This window comes from Jatropha curcas, chromosome 1 (assembly GCF_041381405.1).
Source record: "Jatropha curcas cultivar XTBG-Jc1 chromosome 1, XTBG_Jcur_1.0, whole genome shotgun sequence".
NCBI classification, from domain to species: Eukaryota; Viridiplantae; Streptophyta; class Magnoliopsida; order Malpighiales; family Euphorbiaceae; genus Jatropha; species Jatropha curcas.
In genome coordinates this window covers 31,907,139-31,926,252 of record NC_143151.1, presented here as the reverse complement: position 1 = coordinate 31,926,252, position 19,114 = coordinate 31,907,139, and the positions used below count along the sequence as shown (strand labels likewise).

General features: G+C 31.5%; 2 protein-coding genes and 1 long non-coding RNA gene across 6 annotated transcripts; 1 reads left to right on the top strand and 2 right to left on the bottom strand.

Moving 5' to 3' along the window:
- Nucleotides 1-461: 461 nt before the first annotated feature.
- On the bottom strand, nt 462-4,484 carry LOC105634997 (sulfite exporter TauE/SafE family protein 3). 3 transcript variants are annotated; one of them, XM_089726054.1, is made up of 13 exons: nt 4,288-4,484; nt 3,827-4,200; nt 3,243-3,402; nt 2,672-2,872; nt 2,537-2,601; nt 2,410-2,437; nt 2,233-2,321; nt 2,073-2,159; nt 1,917-1,967; nt 1,520-1,741; nt 1,164-1,257; nt 918-1,058; nt 462-766 (listed from the first exon to the last, which is right to left on the bottom strand). In XM_089726054.1, the coding sequence occupies exons 2-13, from the start codon at nt 4,049-4,051 to the stop codon at nt 681-683; spliced, it is 1,449 nt and encodes a 482-aa protein (XP_089582180.1). In that variant the 5' UTR covers nt 4,052-4,200; nt 4,288-4,484; the 3' UTR covers nt 462-680. The 3 variants fall into 3 exon arrangements, with proteins under 3 accessions (XP_089582180.1, XP_089582181.1, XP_089582177.1); XM_089726055.1 differs by having other exon boundaries at nt 3,827-4,175; XM_089726051.1 differs by having other exon boundaries at nt 3,827-4,484.
- A 7,278-nt stretch (nt 4,485-11,762) lies between these two features.
- On the top strand, nt 11,763-14,190 carry LOC110009526 (uncharacterized). The gene is made up of 2 exons (XR_002284419.3): nt 11,763-13,771; nt 13,959-14,190. It is a non-coding gene; the product is annotated as an uncharacterized LOC110009526 (long non-coding RNA).
- A 190-nt stretch (nt 14,191-14,380) lies between these two features.
- LOC105635086 (sulfite exporter TauE/SafE family protein 3) lies at nt 14,381-17,928 on the bottom strand. 2 transcript variants are annotated; one of them, XM_089725958.1, is made up of 12 exons: nt 17,602-17,928; nt 17,019-17,178; nt 16,716-16,916; nt 16,529-16,593; nt 16,402-16,429; nt 16,180-16,259; nt 16,003-16,089; nt 15,864-15,914; nt 15,526-15,747; nt 15,255-15,348; nt 15,038-15,178; nt 14,381-14,916 (listed from the first exon to the last, which is right to left on the bottom strand). In XM_089725958.1, exons 1-12 carry the CDS (start codon nt 17,797-17,799, stop codon nt 14,840-14,842), a joined length of 1,404 nt encoding a protein of 467 aa, XP_089582084.1. In that variant the 5' UTR covers nt 17,800-17,928; the 3' UTR covers nt 14,381-14,839. The 2 variants fall into 2 exon arrangements, with proteins under 2 accessions (XP_089582084.1, XP_089582087.1); XM_089725961.1 differs by lacking the exon at nt 15,864-15,914.
- Between the last annotated feature and the right edge of the window lie 1,186 nt (nt 17,929-19,114).

The window sequence follows — 19,114 nt, the reverse complement described above, 5'->3', positions numbered from 1 at the left end:
TGAGACGAAGCAAGTATCTTTTAATTTATCCTTTTGTTTAGGAGAGAACTTACTAAAAAGATAATCTTTTATCTTGTTTATGTAGCCAAATGCAAAATTCACTTTTGTACTTTACACAACAAAATTTTGTGTCACCACATTTAAATCATAGAACCAGAATTTTGATAACATTATACACTTTTTTATATTAACAACAATAATTTTTTGATATTTTTGGTTTTTATAAGTGAAATATTAATTTAATATGTAATTAGCATAATTTTTAAAATAATAATTTTTATTTTTTTTAACTATTTAATAAATACTTAATTAATTTAAATTTAAAAATTAAAGTGTTTAATAAAAAAAATTTACAAATTAAAGCATTCAATAAATACAATTTTATAGATTGGAGTATTTAATAGGTCAATATAAAAATTGTAGAGGTGATAAGATTTTATTTTGCCAAATACAATAATGAATTTATGCATTTGCGAACTACAACAGATTAAATTTCTAGTGATAAAATATCCAAAGCTCAGGCCATGAGTGGTGTACATGTGAAACATAAAAATTTGGCACAAGCTAACCATTATTCACACCAGGATAGTTTGCATTGATTGGCCAACATCCTGGGATTCACAAATTGACATATGAGAAATTTGAATGTAAAGAAAAATAATGGTTAAATAAAAGCAAGCCTAGGATTCATAGGTACAGAGGTTCTCAAATCCCATGTACTGATGATTCTCAATCTTCTCTACCATATTTGCTATGCCAACTCCACCTGTTTTTGAAGAAAAAAGAAAATGTTAGTAATAAGAAATGAATGAAAAAATGAACTCCATTTCCTAATCAGTAACATGAATATGAATCTCACTGTGAGAGTTTCAATTTATTTGGAAAAACAAAAACCTGCAATTCAAGATTTTACATACCTAGGGATATTGCACTCACAAATATTGTGAATGCCAAAATGAAGATAATTATAGATGCTCTCCCTAATATACTGATAAGCCTTCTTACAACGTGCTGCCCTACAAAGGCCGCGACGGTGGACACAGAAACAAAGTATAAAGCTGCATAAAAAATTTTGAAAATAATAATTATATATAGAAATGAATTCTGAATGTTGTTTCTCTGCTGATAAAAGTCATAATTTAACATTGTGGCAGTAACCTCACCGTAAGGAATTGGAAAACGTTTTAAGAGATAGTACTCGACGACTGACATGGAAGCAGAAAATGTCATGGCAAATGTGGCTGTGGCACTTGAAACCTGCATGAAATCTCTCATGAAATGAGATCAGCCATGAACTTGAGGGTTTATAGAATTAATATGTAGATGGATAATTGTTGTCAATATTGTAAGTCCATAACATAACAATTTCAACATTGACATGAGCTCTCTTTCTTTAAAATAAAGACAATCTGTTTCTTTTGATCCAAAATGACTGTCATAAGGTCGATCCATAAAAGTTGACCATCTAACACCAAATTAATGGTCATGAAAGAATAAAACCCTCAAGCATGAAATTTACCTGTGCAGGGACTCCCAATTCCAGAAAAAGTGGCCCCAAAATGAATCCTCCACCAAGACCAAGCAACCCACCAACTACACCAGCCAATACTCCACAGCAGCAATAAAGAACCAACTGGTGTACTTTTAAATTTGTGCCGGCCTCTCCCTTGGATTTAATCTTCCTCCGTCCTTTGTACAAGTTAACTGCCTGATAGACACTAACTCCAAGAGCAACTGGAAACTGAAAATCAAGAAAACAAAGAATAAGTTTGAAGCGCCAAAATTTCATCAAGCTCATAGCTCCCCATGACAGTGTCTTGTCCCAAACTCTCAATTGCTGGTGATTTAACATTATGGCAATAAAAATCAAATGGAGAACAATATAATTTATTCTGAGATTATCATAGTTAAGGTACCTGCAATATGTTGAGAACCCAATATGCTGCTGAGCAAGTTGATGTATAATTCTGCGAAGCCAACAAGAAAAGATTTCACGGTTAGTCTGGTCAGTTAGTTATCAATTGAGACTTCAAAGCATGTTTTAAAATATTCAAGGCATAGACTTATAAGACCTTGGAGATCTGCAATGCAAGGATAATCACCCAGACAGCAAAGAGAACTCCGAGTTCCTTCCATTGAACATTCTCAAAAAGAGAAACCTGAAATGGTTACAAGCCAGTTCAGAAAACCATGATCCACTGTAAGGCTCACAGACCATATTGACATACTCACCTCTTCTTTTTTCTCCTTTGATTCTGGTCCTGCGCCATTGCTCGGGCCTCCAGCAAGAGGCTTGTATTCCACTTCATCATTATCATCACCTGAATAAAGAGCAAATTAATCTGAAAGAAAGATATCAAAGATCCCAAAAGCATAACCAAAAAAGAAAGTACCAATTTAACAACTTACCATTTGATAACAAACGTCTAGCAGCCTCCTGAAAAATCAGAAACAAGTTGAGACAATGGGTTGAAAGAAATTATCCTGAATGCAAAATGTGCTTATTTCACCTTAAATGAAACAGTTATTTAACTACCTTTTTAATTATGGTTTCCTTTTTCCATGTTTCAACACCTTTTAAGAAAGCCTTGGTTGATGTCCCTGCAAAACAATACAGCCTATCAAAAACCAAAAGCTATATGGCAAAATTACAAAATAAAAAAATTGTTACCTATGAAGAGAATAATTAGAAGAACTGTGATCATCCAGTCAGCCAAAATCACATTTAATGTAACACCAATGCTGATTCCAAGCACCAATACCGGTTGAAACAAGAGTGCCAAGTCATAGTCAATGATGGGCATATCAAGTGTAGGATGCCTAAGCCTTAAATTGTAGTAAACTGTTGAAGCTGCTGCACCGGTAATCATAACTGACCAAAAGAAACAGAAGCTCATGCAATTGTCTCAGGATATTTTGATGGAACAATAAAATTCAAGTAGCAGAAATTGTCCTTAGCATTACTGGTTGTTTGTTTAGATGTAGTGCAGGTGTTATGAGTATAGAAGTGGGACATTATGATATTTATTTAGCTGAAAGGATATAGAAGTCCTTATCTTTAAAAGATATGACGAATGGACTTAAAATGATATGACGACTTTTAACTCTTAATTAAGTTGCTGAACCTAGTTGGAGATATATGGTGTCTTGAGTTTGTTTGCATTTGACCTCCTGTGCATCTTGCATCAGGAAGAAAACTCATACAACTAGATAGCTATAGCACACAAGTAGAATTTTCTCACATTTTGAAATTGCTGTGGATGATTTTGCATCAAATCCAATAATCAAGGTGAGCATGGGAACAAAAATACCGCCCCCACCAACACCTCCAACACTCCCAAATGCTGCTCCAAAGAATCCAATTATTGTACCCACCACAATTCTCCAGCCAAATTTCATGTCCTGTAAATCCAGTGTCACAAATCATACTCATCAATTTCCACAATTTGTTTAGCAATAAACAAAAGGTGGAACGAGGTCCTTCAGCAAGTGCAAAACAGCGTTTCAAGGTTCAACCGACCAAATACAATGTTAAACTCATCTTCACAACAAAAAATTATACTACTTTACCTCTGAATAGATAAGGATGGACATGGCACTTACCTACCGTCATGGATCGGCCTTATTTTCCAAAATATTGTCGATTAGGCCTATTGCCTAAAGTCTAGTTTCTCTCAAGTCCCAAATCTTGAAAATTCAAGAATTTGAGATAAATTTTCCCCCCTTCTTTTCTTTTCATCTCTTTGATTTTCTTATGAGACAAACAGAAATTAAGCAAGCACTCAGCAAACCATCAATATAAAAAAGAACAATCAGTTGGACTTACCGGCCACACATGAGTATAACCCAATTGACCTTTCTGCCACAAGAAATTGATTACTCTCAACATGAAACCAGATTCAACCTCTTCACTCTCATTGGCAACTAAACCTTCTCGGTTTAATCTTGTCTCTGCTACAACAATTATCGATGCTACACCAAGAAAACAAATAAAAACTGCTCCAAGAGACCTGAAATTCAAGCCCCACCACTGTAACCGTACACCAGCCATCAAAGCTCCTTTCTTTCTCTCTCTAGCCCTTTGTGTCTCTCCTTGAGTATTGAAGTATCTAAAAATCTAAGGTAAAACCCAGAAGTGAACAAGACTCGAAAAGTGAAAGAGACCCGGCCGTCACCTAAAGTAGTTTTTCATTTTGAGCACTGAAATGGGTTAAAGACTCGCTTATCAATTATCAAGAAACCACAAAGCAAAGATTCATTTATATATTACAAGAGTGCACTTATCACCTCCAGCTTCGTACTTGTCTTGACCAGTACAGAAGTGCAATGGGTGCTAGTGCCACCTCGCCTCATTCACTGCTCTCTCTCTCTCTCTCTCTCTCTCTCTCTCAAATTTTTCCTTATTATATTATGTTACTATTTCTTACATTCTTGTTTGTTTACCTGTCTTGACTGTGGGATTTGTTCTACCTTCTCTGTACCCGTTATCTAAACTGGACTCTGTGTCTGTCTCTTTCTTCGCGTTTGTTAGAAAATAACATTCACTCTCCATTTTTATGTTATTGCCACTCCGCCTAGATAATATATATATATATATATATATATATATATATATTCAACAATTTGATAAGTTTCTTTTAAAAAAAAAAAAAAAAAAAAAAAAAACCGATGTGGTGGTTCATTAAAGAGATAATTATTCTTATTACGCAACCATAGTATTCCGTGCAATTGCAACTGTCAAATCTCAATATATATATAAAGAAGATGAAGTTATTTAACCTCATAACTCTATGAGCCTCTTTTGGCTTTGTACTATTACTTTTGACTTTCACCTTCTCTTTTTCCCTTGTGGAGTGGAATGTAATGCAAGATGATTTGTTACTAAATATTGTAACTTTTCTAGTATGTCAATTATTGAATTTCTTTTATTCTGAAAAGAAAATTTATTAAATTTTGTCTCTTCTCCAGTGCTTCAATTATTGAATTTCTATCCAATCACGTAACGTCAGCGATTCAAATGGCCAACAAACAGTCAACTACAAATATTTCTATAGTTTAATTGCAAGATTGTATAATATTTCTGTATCATAATATATCTTGAATAAAAAATGGAAACTCCTATTTATAATATTTATTACACTTGAAAAAAATAATTTATTACAAAATATTTATTATATTTGTGATTTTAAAAAGTAATATTTTTTTTTCATATTTACCCTTCTATATAACCAATAATTATTACTTGAATTTAAAGCTTTTAAGAAAGTAAGTATTAAATTGGGAGAAATATAGTCTATTTATCGAATAATTTATTATAAATTTTAGACAAATTTAATGATTTTCTTAAAAAATATATAATTCTAAATGTAATAAATATTATATTAAAAACAATCATTCGTTTGTTACACGAAATGTGGTGCTTTGAGAAAAAAATGGAGATCCTTTTTTATTTTTGTTTCGCTTATAATTTGTCCTTGCTACTATGTATTTAATCTTAATTATCAACTACTAATTTCGTGTTTTGATTCACAAATGGAATCAACTTACCTAACCAATACTAATTAATAGTTTAGATGGGTACATTTAAGTTAATTTAATACCATAAATAGGATCAAGAATAACTTTTTTTATTAAGAAATTTCTATTTATAATATAAAGAATTTACTATTTCTTGTCCACTCGTACACTTCAGTGTATTGCATTGGATTCTTATACCTTCTGTAGACACGTCGTTTGCCAAGTCTTACAGAAGAATGTTAGTTGTTAGATCATCTAATTTCAACCGTATGTGACTGACATCCACAAACTTGATCCATTCTTCTTTTTTATTCTTATTTAGAAACACAACGCGTTCAAACCGTAGAATTCAAATGGTAGAATGTAAAGATTTTTGTAACTCTTTCAATATATCTGTTTATCATAAATTTAGAATTGTGTTCTCACTCTTAAAAAAATTATCAAGATTGTTAATTTTATCATTCTGACCAACAAATTTTTTTTTTTTTTAATTGTGGGCTAAATTCATATTAAATATATAAAATAAATTATATGTATTTATATTATTTTCAATAAAATTATATTAATAAAAAAAGACCATGGAAAAATTAATTCAATTAACCCTGACAAATGGGTTGTCTATATTAATTATTTGAAAAATAAATTAATGGGGGCCGTATGGGACAGCTGAGATTAGTTGAGATTGAGAATAATGTACGATGTAGTTTTGTTTGGACGCATATGGAGAGGTCATGTGCTTAAAAAAAAAAAATCATAAGTAGCTAGCTGTCTAAAGAAATGCAAGAAACTCATAACTTTTGACGTCTCGAAAAAAATATTTATGATTAAGATTTAGCATTTCTCATATGTTTAAATCAATTTTTTGTCACATGCTTCAAGAAATATTATATAATAATTTCTTTTCAGTTTGGTTTAGATCCCTTTTAATGATTTATAATCTATTTTACGTGTGTTTTGACGAGTCTATGATGTAAGAAAAGATTATTCTCTTATACGCATTTTATTCGGTAAATAATGTCAAATATAAACATTCATTCAATTCATATATTTTTTTATATATAAATTAAAATAATCGAGTAAAATAATTGATTTTGATGAAATGCATCTAATTATATGAAAATTATTAATTTAAACACTTAATTATAAATATATTTTATTTAGCTATCATATTAAAAATTTTAAAAAAATTGAGGCATAAATTCATTATTATCCTTTTTATTAATAATATGCCGGCAAAATTCACCTAATTAATGAAATGCAATTCAATTTTACTAATCTAATTATTTATTGATTGAAAATTATCAATTTTATTGGTGCTATTTATATAAATAGTGAAAGAGAAAAATATTTTTTTATTATTAAATTTCAAATTGAAACTCTATTAAATGAGAGGAAGAAGAAAAAAAATCCTTCTGTCACTTAAAAAATATTGGAGTTCAAATATAGCCATGTGCTAATTAAGAATTCCTGTTAGAATTTGAGATCAGGTGTGCTACATGTATGGTCCACCAAAATGTTATATCAAGAATAGAAGATGGTTGCAAGTGATGTCTAGTCTGATTACAAGGGTGATGTTTCGAGATTAAGAGGTCTCAGGTTTAATTTTTAATATTATAACATTTAATTCCTTTTGTTTGCAGCGGATTATTTTATCCCAAATAAATTTTATAATCCCTAATGAATTTTAAATTATTGTAACTATTACTTATAACGGAGAGCGTAAAAATTCTTTATATATAATATCCAACGGGCAAAAAAAAAAAATGGAGACCGTTAGTTGAACATAATTTTCAGTACAGCAATTATAATTTATAATATATGTTGTTTAAATCTGTATAAATACTACCAGCACGTGGAAATTATTTTATTTTTTCTGTCTTGTCTATTCCAGAAAACATTAGTTTTTTCTACTAAACCAAACAGTCAACTCAATGAGACTAGTAGTTCTTTTAAATCATTGACTTTTGAATTTCAGAAATTTTTTTTTGGTGTGTATCAACATTTCAATAAATAATACTTAATTAATTAATATTCTGAAGTGGTTTGAAATTAATATCACATTAAAAGTATATTTGTTTAGATTCATAATCGATGAAACCCTCCCTTCTGATTTATTTATTTGTTTAGATCATGATTTAACTGATGTTTTTTATTATCATTTTGTTTAATTTCTTTTGATTCAATAGGATATATATATTTTAAATGATCTATTTTTTTTTATTTGTATGTGTGAGACTGTTCTAACAATTGAAATGAATTTTATTCATCAAGTTGTATAATTTATACTATTTATTCTTAAATTATTTTCAACTTATACTATTAATTATCATATTATTAATCTCTAACTATTAATGCATTGAGCTGGCTAGATTAGTTATAAATCTTTGATCATATCTACATTTAATTTAGGTCATAAGTGCAAGTGATCTCTTTTCTTAAGCTACTCTGAAATAAAAATCAACCTCAAAATATATATATATATATATCACTAATAATAATTAAATACAATTTAGCGACTATTAATTATAGAATATACTTAAAAACTATAATATTTATTTATACATAATTTAGTTATTCAAATATAAAAATATTATTCTAGAAATTTGAATTTTTTTTTTTGTTAACCAAATAAGAGAATTATTTCAATTATTATTGATTATTGTTCTTATATGCATATAAAAATAAAATGGCACCCATTTAAAGTTAGGTGCTATGAGTGTGACATCCTACTGAGTCGAGTCTTGCATTGAGTCGAGTCTTGCATTGAGTTGAGTCGAGTTGAACCAAACCAGGTTGGGGTAGAATGGGTTTATTAGTGGACTTACTTGATTGAGAGAAAAAGAGCAAAGTATAAAGATTTGGAGTTACTTGCATTAGAAGATTAAGCTTGAGTATTAAGTTGTAGCTTTTACCCAATTGAGGTACCATGTAGTAAGTTTCCATCATTTATCTTGATTTTGTGATGACTTACCCGTAATCATCCCATTCACTTTCCCATTGTTCATCTTTATCTTCATCTTCTTCATATTTCTTCATCCATTTAGGCAACCTCAATTTTCTCCAAGTAAGTAGAATTACTTGCAGCTTTATGTTATTCAGTCTCTACTTGAGTTATATTGTAGATAAGTTATCAGAATTTTGATGTGTATAGGAGAAGGGAGTTCAAAGAGTGTAGAGAAAAGAAGCTAGAACAGAGCTCACGCGTTTTTGGAGTAAAGGTTTGATATCTCTTGATTTTTATCATTTTCTTTGCATGAGAATTTGTGAGGTGTGTTGCTATTGAGACAATATATTGCTTCATGTTGGAGACTGGTAGTGGTGAGAAAACAGGGGAGGTATTGAGTTTATGTTGAAAACAGGGGAGGACTTCATCGTGATTTTGACCCCAGTTAATGATGGAATTAGGAAGTGTCATAGAAGAGTTATTTGTTCCTCTATGTGTTAGCTTTGCATGGGTTTTTGAATCATCCAAATTGGATTTGTATATTGAGAGTTATGCCCAAAAGAGTGCAGACTGCGCAGGCTGGAAACGCGTCGCGACCTTGCACTGCGCAGACTGAAAGCACGTCGCGCGCTCGCGACTTTGCACTGCGCGCGCGCGACTTCCACTTCAAACTCTCTGACTCTCAATTGGCATATTACGCGCTCGCGACTCTCAAGTGCGCGCTCGCGAAGTTGGCCCTTGGCCTGAAAGCGCTCGCGACTTGCATTGCGCGCTCGCGTAGTTGGCATGAAAACTCACTGTCTCTCATTTGGCAAACTACGCGCTCGCGACTTTCAAGTACGCGATCGCGACTTGTGCCTGAGAACACACTGTCTCTCAATTTGCACTTTACGCGCTCGCGACTTTCAAAGGCGCGCTCGCGACTTGTCTTTTCCTGCACTTTTGGATTTCTTTTTCCATGCAATTGGATTCTTTTGCTCAACTTGTATGCATCCAATCATTTCAAAACAAAAAGACAACATTAGAACATGGATTAAAACAACATTCAAGCATGCAAATGATGTGAACTCATATGAACATATGATTTATGAAGTGATGAACTATTTCTATGATGTTGTGTTATATTATTGACATACCAACATTATGCTCCATTGAGGTTAGGTAGAAACCATGTCGATAAGGCCATGTCGCGACATAGGATAGTAGATCTACGCCTCATACAGTTTGTTACTCCGGCTACAGGCCGTTGAGTGGATATGATTATATATGGGCCATAGCAGCCAAGTATACAGTATTCATCCAGTTTATACAGTTTTCTTATCACCTCGGTTTCGCTATAACCTTATGGAGCCATACAGATTTCATGAATCATACAGCATAATAAACAGCAAGTATCATGCTATATGTGCTTATATGTTTAATTATCCATATGCGTTTACATGGTTATTTCTATACATGTATGTGCTTTATTATTTCTTGTTATGTTGAGATATCCACTGAGCTTTATTTGCTCAGCGAGTTACCTGTTTAGCTCGCAGGTTTTGAGACTAGTCCATAGAGAGTCAGCTTACAACTGCTGCAGCTCATCTGTAGAAGATTCGGTCTTCAGGGTAGATACTCATGTTATCCTTTTTATGGCATGTACAGGGCACACAGTTGGGCCCAATCCATTTTGTAAACAGTATTATGTCTTGTAAATATTATATACATTATTAATGTCGTCAGCGTCAGCATGATAGGATATATTATATACATTATGATGTCAGCATGTCAGGATTTAAGTCATCCAGTTTGTAGCATCTCCGCTCGGTTTATTCGGATTTACGGATGGACCGAAAAGGGATGTTACAATGAGAAGGATGTCTTTTCAAAGGTTGGTTACCTATCTCGCAGCAATTGATGGGATTTGAATCAAAGTTGATTCAATCTAAATGACTTGATGATTTGATGAAGCGTGTCTTTCATCAATCTTTAAAGTTCAACCAACAATTTTTATTACAACACTGTACATATCTGAATTATCAAGACGACGAAATAATTAAACATTTTTAAATCTTTCTTTTTGAAAGCAAAAATAAATAAACAAAATCTTATGAACTCCTTTCATATCATAATTAGAAATTTAAATTTTAAAAAATATTTTTTGTAAAAAAAAAAAATTCCGATATATAAAATAGTAACATATTGATGATTATCACTATACAAATTGTTAATTAATGATTTTTCTAATAAAAATATTTGAAATTTTTGTTTTTTAGTAGTGTTAATTAAATAAATATAAGAACTTTCTATGAAAAATGTTAGGCATCCCATTTTATATCAAACAAAGAGAAAGTGAGAAACCTTTATTAGTTAGATTCTTATATTAATAATTAGTGCTTTTTCCCTTTTTATTAAAAAAAAAAGCTTAAACCCTTTCATGAGGACCCTCTGAAATCCTCAATCTGGAAAGTGGTTGGGCAACGAAAAAATTTAATATAATTAATCAGATTGAATACTTTTAAATAACCTACTGCTCACCTAATCCCTCTCATGTGAACCCCCTCTTAGCCCTCACCCACCACACATCATATATATGCATACTATGGAGATTTTTTTTTTTCTCTTATGATGATAAAATAAATGTTTTAATTTACTATAAAACAAAATTATATTAGTAATAAAGTTTAAAATCTCTGTGAGAAAATGTTAAATTATATGGAGAGAGTAGTTTAGAAGGGAAAAAAAATAATTATCTTTACAACTTAAAAGATTTCGTACCAAAATTTACTTTTATAAAAAATATTTTTAGGACAAATTAAGACATAGTTTAGTGGTAAGTGCGTTACGACCATGCAATAACCTTCATTTTTTCTTTAGGTAAAAAAGAATTATTAATACTCTTTTTTTCTTTTTTTCTTTTTTTTCTTTAATTATTAGGTTTTAGTTATGGTTCAATTTGTAATTTCTACAGTTTTAAAAAACTACTTATTTTTAAAATTTTTTGTTTTCTGAAAAAATGTTTCATAATTTTAGAATCGAAAATGATAAAAATCTAATTGAATATTTTTATCAAAGAGAAAGTTAACTGAAACACCCCGTAATTTTATTTTTAAAATTTTAAATTTAAAATAAATCAAAAATCAGAATTTTAATGGTATGGGCTGTAAGTATGTTACAATCTAATTCCGACACCAAATTCAAGAGTTGGGCCCAAGCCCAAAGTGTGGTATCATAACTCCTAACCAAAGAGTATCTAAACATTTTAACGATTATATTGGACATTAAGCATTAAATTAATTAAAATAAATCAACTGGATCCGTTAACTTATTTGTTTTTTCGAAAACTGAGTGAAAATCCCGTAAATCAAGCAAAAAAACAAGCCAAACCGTTGATTTGGACCAAACCGGTTCGAATCGAACCAGAATGGCCCAGACTTCTCTAGAACCCTCTTTTCTTCCTTTTTTTTCTTTTCTTTTCTTCTTCTTCTTCCTCCTGCGCGCGACAGCTCCTTTGTTCACTGCGTTTTCTGGCCACCGGCCACGGAATCCGGTAAACGAGCACTCCATCTTGATCCTCTCATCAAAACGAACTTCTCTGTGGTCTTGGTTCGCGTGATAAGAGCTGGAATCGAGAGATATCGCGACTGGAAGGCCGCGCGACCATGCGATGGAGTTCTCCGGCAAAATCTCTCCATTTCCGTCGAATTCAAACGCTAGGGATGGTCTCAAACGACACCTAGTCGCCTCCTGGAAAATTTCCCTCCATTAATTCTGGCAATGGATCAGTGAGGATGAAATCACCATTAGAGGCGGACCTACAGCCACTATCGAGCCAAATCCGACGGGTTGGAGATCCGATGTAGCTCAATTGACACCGAAAATGGAATCTTTATCAAAATTTGAGCCGGGTGGTGCATAGATCACGGAAATGGAGTTTGATTTTCAATCGGTACACTTTAAAGCTTAATTTACAATTTTTGAATACCGAATTAATGAATTAATTGAGTATTTAAGTGAATTAAGTTGAATATTGTTAAGTATAGTTCATGAACATTAATTATAATGTAGAATTGAAATAAGAATTCTTAACTAACAATTATGAAAGTTAATTTTAGGAACTTAAATAAATAGTGTTAGGAAAAACTTTAATTTATGGTGTAAACAAGTAAATAATTATAGAACAATTAATTATATTATGGGAATTTAGCTTGATTGTGAATGAGCTGTGTGAATTGAATGAATGAATAAATGATGGTTATGGTGGACGGGATCGGTTAAGGTGAATTGCCCGATGGCTGTGTGTTGACATGTGGAATATGTAAAATCGGGTGATATAGTTTATAGAGAAAATGCTGTCGAATTTTCGGTGAAACAATTAATACAGAATTAAATTAGCCATATCTTTAATAGGTAGTAACGACTAAAACTTTTAGTATTCTTATTATCACTATTATTATTATTATTAGTATTATTATTATTATTATTATTATTCATAATAATAATAATAATATTATTATTATAAAAATATTACTTGTCAAATAATTAGAAGTTTTATTTAAAGGTTATAAATTAGAATAAATAAATAAATGAGGAAACACTATATATACAGTTTAGTTTGATAAGTTAGTTAAGTGATTAGTAACTAAAACTAATAATAAATGTGAAATGCAAAACTAATAATAAATGTGAAATGCATTTCTCGAATTAGAATTCTTATTTTCGAATTTTCTTTTATTTTAGAGGTTTATAAAATTTTGAAATGCGAGGACAAAATCTGGAAGCATGCAGTAATAAAGACAGTCCTTTTAAAGGATAATAAAGAACTGTGAATAATATTAGATAATTCGCATCATTGGCCTGCATCTTTGCATTCATGCATTCACGACTAAATATTATCATGCGTTTGTTAAATTGCTATATTGTGCTGCACTATTGTTGCGATTAAAATTTTGCTTGATCACGTGTGTTGTGATATTGTTGTGCCTTATTTGTGTGGAATTGAGATGAAGTGGGTCACCATGGATTTATGAGGGCAGTCTACGAGACCGTTGGCCATATGGGAGATCAGCGCCCCGTGTGCACATGATGATATGATATGGATAATATGGATAAACCACAGGGTGACCTCCTATTGGTATGAAAAAGAAAAGAGAGAATGAAAAAAACAATGAGAGGGCTGGTCAAGTGAGAATTAGACCGGTCGGTCATGTATGGGGGATTGGCTCCTTGGTGCACATGTTATGAGAGGATAGACCATGTCGGAGGATGGCTCATTGGGAGTTTCAGTGACACCACTGACTAATTTTCACGTGATGTGATTGTATAAAGGTGATAATTATTGTGATTGCTGTTGTATTACCATTTGTGTGACAAATTGCATGATCATATAACTAGTCAGAGGATTAAAACGATTTATTGTAGCATATGTGTGATTGTGTGGGGTGAGAGGGTTATCTAGCGCTACTCATTGAGTTTGGCACTCACCTCTGTCTCCTATTTTTTTTTTTTTTTTTAGGTAATAGGAAGAAAGGAGAATCCTATGAACCCGACTGAGTCGTAAGATCAAAACTAGGAACTTGTTAATAGTTATGCTAACCATGTAAATGTAAAGGACCGTAGATTATGGAGTTCCGCAATTGTATTTCAAATAGGTTGTAAATGAATAACTAGAGTACATACTTTAATTATATAAAGTGTACTTTTGATATGTTTATGGAATAAAGTTATTGGGCTCGAAGCCACAATTATATTTAGAATGTAGAAGAATTAATATAGACTTACTACGGGCCTCGGACACCTTAAGCTCACCCAGATCCTAGTGTCGGTCCGGCTTACGAAAATGGGTCGTGACATTAACTTATTTCCAATTTTGTCCTATAGAAAATTAACTCCGCTACGATTATTATTTGGTATGCAAATAAATAAGATGCTGAAAAATTAAAGCCATGTACAAGCAATATTTATTAATTGCAATGTAAGGTGTGAAAATAAAAATTGGGACAAAAGAAGAAATATACTTGATTACCCTTTTGAAGGAAAAAAAAAAAAATGGCGAAGATGACAATAAGAGATGAGATGGTGAGTTCCTCCTATATTGGGTTCATCTCAAATGGATCAGTATGATACTATTGCTCAGCCCATACCTGTAATAATGAGATCAGGTCTATGTATTTATGGACCTCTTTAATTTATATTACTATGTAATTGTTGTATTTATGGCTTAGATTTATATGTACCGTTTGATTCATTTAATTCTTGCTCGAGCCGGTTAATAAAAATTATCAGGTCCGGCTGATTCGATTCTCTTATTTTGCTTTTTCGAACTGATAAATATATGTATAAAACGCTAAACCCTATATGAAAAGTTGTTTTTGTCGAATATGACGTGTATATGACTTATGAGCAAATGGTGTCAAATCCCATGTACTCCTTCCTTTGAATCTTTTTTATCATGTCAGCTAAGCCAACCCCACCTGTTCAGGGGAAAAAAAGGAAAAAAATAATAAAAAAAAAGAAACAAAGTTTTCAAATTAGTTAAAAGTTCTTGCAATTTTTGCTAGTATATGAAGAAGCTACATATAAATGTGTTCATACCTAGTGATATTGCACTGACAAGAACTGTGAAAGACAGAATGAAGATTATTATAGATGCTCTTCCTAACATATCAATCACTTTCTTCACCACAGATTGCCCCACAAGCCCAGCAATTGTAGTCACCAAAAAAAAGTAGACAGCTGCAATTGCAAGGTTCATGGTTACTTTCTTAATTTTGCATCCAAAAATTAGGTTTGAAATTGCTATGAAAATTACCATAAGGAACTGGGAAACGTTTCAGAAGGTAATATTCGATCACAGACATGGAAGCAGAAAATGTCATTGCAAAAGTAGATGTGGCGCTTGAGACCTGTAGAAAATTAGAGAGAAAAAAGTTTAACATGGGGCATAGAAAATATTATTCTGAACTTCTAATTTTCTACGCTATAAGACAGGCACTCGATTATTGAGCTGTTACTTATCATCGTTTAAACTAAATGTATAGAAATATTACATTGGTAAGGGGAAATTAGTGTTGAAAGTGTACCTGAGGAGGGATTCCCATCTCAAGAAAAAGAGGTCCTAAAATGAATCCTCCACCAAGACCAAGCAAACCACCAACAGCACCAGCTAAAAAACCACAGAAACAATACATGACCAACTTGACTACTCTCAGGTCAGTCCCTGCTGCTCCTTTTGATGCAATTCTTCGTTGTCCTTTGTGAAGCCTAACTGCCTGATATATAGTTACTGAAGCAGCAACCGGAACCTGAAAGAAAAGAAAAGAAAAGAAAAGAAGAGAAGAGAAAAGCTGACGCATTATAATTATTCTTGTTAGGATCCTGGAGATTAGCCAATTTTTCAAGTACCAGGGTAGATGTGCACCTGAGCAAAGTCAAATATCCAGTATGGCACAGAACAAGTTCTTACATAATTCTACAGAAAACATTAATTGCAAAGTATATTATTGGTTTTGCGAAAGAAAATATTTGATAAAAAACAATAATCAGAGCCAAAAAAGGACCTTAGCAATCTGCAATGCAAGAATAATTAACCAGACAGAGAAGAGAAATCCAAGTGCTTTCCAGTAAACATTTTTTATAACAGACACCTGAGAACGTTGCACGAATAGATTTAATGCCAATATCAGGAAAACAGCTACAAAAATGTAACAGTATACTATCTTTACATAAACTCTTACCTTTTCCTTTTTAGGAGCCTGATTGGTTTCTGTTTGAGCATCATTGCTTAAGCTTTCAGGAGAAGGAGATGGAACCACAACTTCAAAATTGTGGCATAATTATAGAGTTAATTAGCTTAGTCAAAGATGTTTCCACTAATTTGCAAATTATAAATCGTTGTTCAAATTCAATTAATAAAGAATCATAAAACAACAAGTGAGTTTTAGCTCACTAATACTCACCATTGGATTCCAGACATCTGGGAGCCTCCTGAAAATTCAGAAACTAGTGAGAATACGAATATAAGGAGATTACCAGTTTAATAAAAACCATAAAAGAAGCTAAAAATCCAAGAAAAGTTTAAACCACCTTTTTTATTATGGTTTCTTTCTTCCATGATTGAATGCCCTTTAAGAATGCCTTTGTTGAGATAACTACAGGTAATACACTGGAAGTCATTGTCAAGCACTCAAGTTTGTTCATGAAAAGAGAATCAATTATGAATATATTACAATTCAAGTAAATATAATTAATTATAAGAAAAGATGGTGCATACAAATGAACAGAATAATTAGTAGAACTGTGATCATCCAATCTGCAAAAATCACATTGAGAGTAACTCCAATGCTAACTCCTAACACCAACATTGGTTGGAACAGAAGAGCAAGATCATAGTCAATCACTGGCATTTCAAGTGTAGGATGCCTCTCGTTCAAATTGTAGTATACTGTTGAAGCTGCTGCGCCTGTGATCATACCTAAACAAACGGAAAAGAAAAAAGAAGAAAGATAGAATCTTTTTGCAATTAAGGCATAAGAGAAATCCAAAGAAAGATAGAATCTTTTTGTTTTCTCTTTACATTTTGATATGGCTATTGATGATTTTGCATCAAATCCAATTACTAGGGTTAGCATTGGGACAAAAATGCCGCCCCCACCAACACCTCCTGCACTCCCAAATGCTGCTCCAAGAAACCCAATTATTGCTCCCACCACAATCCTCCAGCCAAATTTCATTTTCTGTCAACCAAAATTCAAGATATAAGAAAACAACCAAGTTGTAAAAATATTTGGGCTTGATTGTAAAATAATTACAAACGAACCAAACAAATGTAAATAAGTAATTGATTGAAATTGGTTTTGATTGTTAAACAACTCTATTGTTTTAGATTTGTTTGTAATTTTCTTGTTGATGTGTCTGCTGATGTGTTTTTGTTGTGATAAATAGCTGCCTAGTTGTCAAACATGCAACTTGAGTATAAAAGCTGATGTGTAACTCGTACAGAACATGAATGATATGTTCTGTACAAATCTTTAAAGGACAAATCTTTAAACAATGATAGAATCCCACATTTCTGCTTTTCCTACATTTTCTAAGCAACCAAGCAGATCATGTTCAAGCAATCAATACAGAATCAGACACCTAAATGGAAGTGAACTTACTGGCCAATTATGTTTATAAACTGAATGGCTATGAGACTGATCAACAACCTTGTGAGTCTCATTGTATCCTGAACCTTCTTGTTCCAAACTTGATTCTGCTGCAACCACCAATGAAGCTACAACAACTAAACCAAATAAGAACTTCCCTCTCAATTTCAAATCCCACTGTTTTGAACTTGATCCTCCCTTACCCATCATTTCGCTATCTCCCTCAAAATTTTTGAAATAATTTTCTGAAAGCTTGTTTTCAGTTTGGTTTAGATTCCTTTTAATGATTTATAATCTATTTTACATGTGTTTTGATGAGTCTATGATGTAAGAAAGGATTATTCTCTTATACGCATTTTATTCGGTAAATAATATCAAATATAAACATTCATTCAATTCTTATATATATTTCTTTTTTGTAAATTAAAATAATCGAGTAAAATAATTCATTTTGATTAAATGCATTTAATTGTATGAAAATTATTAATTCAAACACTTAACTGTAAATATATTTTATTTAGCTATCATATTAAAAATTTTAAAAAAATTGAGACATAAATTCATTATTATCCTTTTTATTAATAATATGCCGGCAAAATTCGCCTAATTAAGGAAATGCAATTCAATTTTGCTAATCTAATTATTTATTGATCAAAAATCAATTTGTTCGTGCTATTTATATAAATAGTAAAAGAGAAAAAAATTTTTTATTATTAAATTTCAAATTGAAACTCTATTAAATGAGAGTAAGAAGAAAAATCCTCCTGTCACTTAAAAAATATTGGAGTTCAAATATAGCCATATGCTAATTAAGAATTTCTGTCAGAATTTGGGATCAGGTGTGATACATGTATAGTCCACCAAATGTTATATCAAAAATCGAAGACGGTTGCAAGTGACCTCTAGCCTAGTAGCAAGGGTGATGCCTCGAGATTAAGAGTTCTCAGGTTTAATTTTTAATATTGTAACATTTAATTTCTTTTTTTTACAGTGAATTATTTTATTCCAAATAAATTTTATAATCTCTAATGAATTTTTAAATTATTGTAATTATTATTTATAATATAGAATGTAAAAATTCATTATATATAATATCGAATAGAAGAAAAAAAAAAATGGAGACCGTTGGTTGAACAGAATTTTCATTACAGCAATTATAATTTATAATATATGTTCTTTAAATCTGTATAAATATTACCAGCACATGAAATTATTTTATTTTTTCTGTCTCGTCGATTCCATAAAAAAAAGTTTTAAATCAAACAGTCAACTCAATGAGACTACTGACTAGCAGCTCTTTTAATCATTGACTTTTGAATTTCAGAAGATTTTTTTTTTTTTTTTTTTAGTTTGTAAAGTATCAACATTTCAATAATAATACTTAATTAATTAATATTCTGATGTGGTTTGAAATTTAAATATATTTTTAATTATTATACTTAATTAATTAATATTCTGATGTGGTTTGAAATTTAAATATATTTTTAATTGTTAGTGTGAATTATGATCCGATCTACCATTGATC